This window comes from Penaeus chinensis, chromosome 7 (assembly GCF_019202785.1).
Source record: "Penaeus chinensis breed Huanghai No. 1 chromosome 7, ASM1920278v2, whole genome shotgun sequence".
Taxonomy (NCBI): Eukaryota; Metazoa; Arthropoda; class Malacostraca; order Decapoda; family Penaeidae; genus Penaeus; species Penaeus chinensis.
Window position 1 is genome coordinate 14,750,108 of NC_061825.1, and position 2,500 is coordinate 14,752,607.

The following is a 2,500-nucleotide window of genomic DNA, read 5'->3' on the forward strand; positions in this document are numbered from 1 at the left end:
CAGGAAAAAATAATCAAAATGAATCAAATTCGATCTCAAAATCTGAGACTGGCAACTCTTGAGGAAGAGTGACCTCCTTCACGCCAGTCATCGGTGAGATCTTGCGGAGTGAGGGTGTGCGGGTCTCTTGTGTGTCTCAATCTGTGTAGGATAATGAATACATCGCACAAATCTATATAAAAATGAAGTATAAAAGTATCAGCATATTCATTACGGGTGCCATACTAGGTAAGTAGCCCTCCGGTAGCTGTAAGTTGTGATTGTGTTCCAACAGTGAAACTTCTCAGGCTGTTTGTGAGAGAGAAAGGACTTTCGATTTCATATGTTCCTCTTTTCCGTTTCAGCGTTAACCATTAAGATTCGAAACTACCCTCCATCCTAAATTAGAGACGGTTATTTTTCGCTATACCTCGTTATATTGCTGATTTTAAAGCCGGAATGTTAGTTTAAAGTCGGTATTTGGCAATACGTGACCTCACTTTAAAGGTCTTGCGCTGCCTGTCCTTGAGGGCGCTTGTTCGCTGACCAGTCCATGACGGAACGGTAAATGTCGCGGTGTTATCCCCACATGTTAGCTATCCTTCGTTTCCGTCAGCTAAGCCCTACCAACGTTTAGCTCCAGTGGCTACAGAAAGCGACCTAAATCTAGGATGCCGCAGGTGCATCTGGCGTGGAATAACGTCTGGCAATATGGCGCGCTGGAACTGCTGGGAGAACTGTCTCTGTTCGCGACCTCTTCCTCAATACAAATAATACATGTAGTCCCTGTAATACTGTTCTGGAATGCACTCAGATACTGATATTGGAGACGTTCCTCAGAAAATGAAAGTACTTTCTCTGGATTATCGTGTTACGGACTGGCTCGCCAAACACGCTCGACCACCGCCAAACTTTTTCTTAGATGAAAAATTGAACTGGAATCGAACGAGGGCGACTCGGACCTTTCTCAGCAGATAATTGAAGTTATGGGACGGATGTGACTCAAGGCCAGAGGAAATTCTTTTGGAGGGGCAAGATCTTCATTACTACCGTAAGCAAATAATAGTTATAGCGCTGTGGCTGCATTTATTCGCGTTAATGTTTGCGGGATGGTCGTAAAGTATAGTATAGATGCCAGCCCTTCTTTGTTTAATACATTATTGTAATTAGTCTTATGCCTCTTAAGAAAGGAAGTAGTTTAATGGGGATTTTATCGCGTCTTTGCTTTTCAGGAGTGAATTTCTTAATTTCGGTAATCTTATTAATCTGTTCATAATTTTACCTTGCAATGTGCGCTGAGCTTCGAGGACACAAAGTCAAATCTGTCTGTGATTAAGAGACACATTCTTCCCGGCTGACTCATGCAAAGACCAACGGGACTCAGGAACATTGGTCCATCATCACAAAGCCCACGTTTGTGGTACTAAGTATTCACACTAGGATTGTATAAAATTGTTTATTAATTACATAATAATTTGCAGTCTGCGTATATCAGGAAGTGTTTTATTTTATGTATTGGGGAGTATTAATAATCCATTTTGTTTAAGAAGTCTAACCTTCAGAACAGTACTGCTTTGTTTCTGCCTATCAGCTAGTTCTATATGTTATAGTTTATATGTAAATTTTCTTAATTTTTCATACAGTAAAAAACTTTTTTGGTTGCCATGGCAAACAAATATTTGCATTTTCAGGATCGAATATGCATAATCATGGTTTCATTACGCAAGATGTTGCTCCGTTAAACTCTGGCAACTTTCTTGGCATTAACACATTCTTTGGAAGATTGCTTACTATTGCGTCTTCGAAACAAATAAATAGAAACATTGAAATATTGGCACACCTAAACAGATATTATAAATATCGAAATTAATTTACCCGTTGTGTACTTTGTTACCTATAATCCATTTGTAATTAGATGGCATTTATGATCACACAATATGTGTATTTTTATAAATAATCAAGAAGGACTAGGAAATGTATTACGTTATATATATATATATATATATATATATATATATATATATATATGTGTGTGTGTGTGTTTGTGTATGTATGTGTATATGTATGTATGTATGTATTGCAGTGTATATATATATATATATATATATATATATATATATAGCGTAATATAAATATGAATATTTATGTATATAACGTAATATAAATATATATATGTATATAACGTAATATAAATATATATACATATATTACGTTGTAAACCCACATTATATATTACATTATGTATATATATATATATATATACATATATATATACATACAATATATATATATATATACATACAATATATATATATATATATACATACAATATATATATATACATATACATATATATACACACAGCGTAATAAATATACACATGTATATATCATATTGTACACACACATACATACATATATACTTGAGTATATATATTAACTAACAGATAAAAGTAGAAGGGTCTCAGCATGTCAGGGAAATGGTAATATATTCATGGGGGCCGGTAGCCTGGAGACCCGTA

At 35.1% G+C, this 2,500-nt stretch overlaps 1 protein-coding gene across 1 annotated transcript in view; it reads left to right on the plus strand.

Moving 5' to 3' along the window:
- The first annotated feature begins 91 nt into the window (after positions 1–91).
- The window catches only part of LOC125027361 (protein Skeletor, isoforms B/C-like), a 16,786-nt gene continuing 14,377 nt past the window's right edge, over positions 92–2,500 (plus strand). The window contains exon 1 of the mRNA XM_047616402.1: positions 92–228. Within this exon, the coding sequence (XP_047472358.1) occupies positions 183–228 (46 nt within the window). The 5' untranslated portion in view covers positions 92–182. The remainder of the gene's footprint in view (positions 229–2,500) is intronic.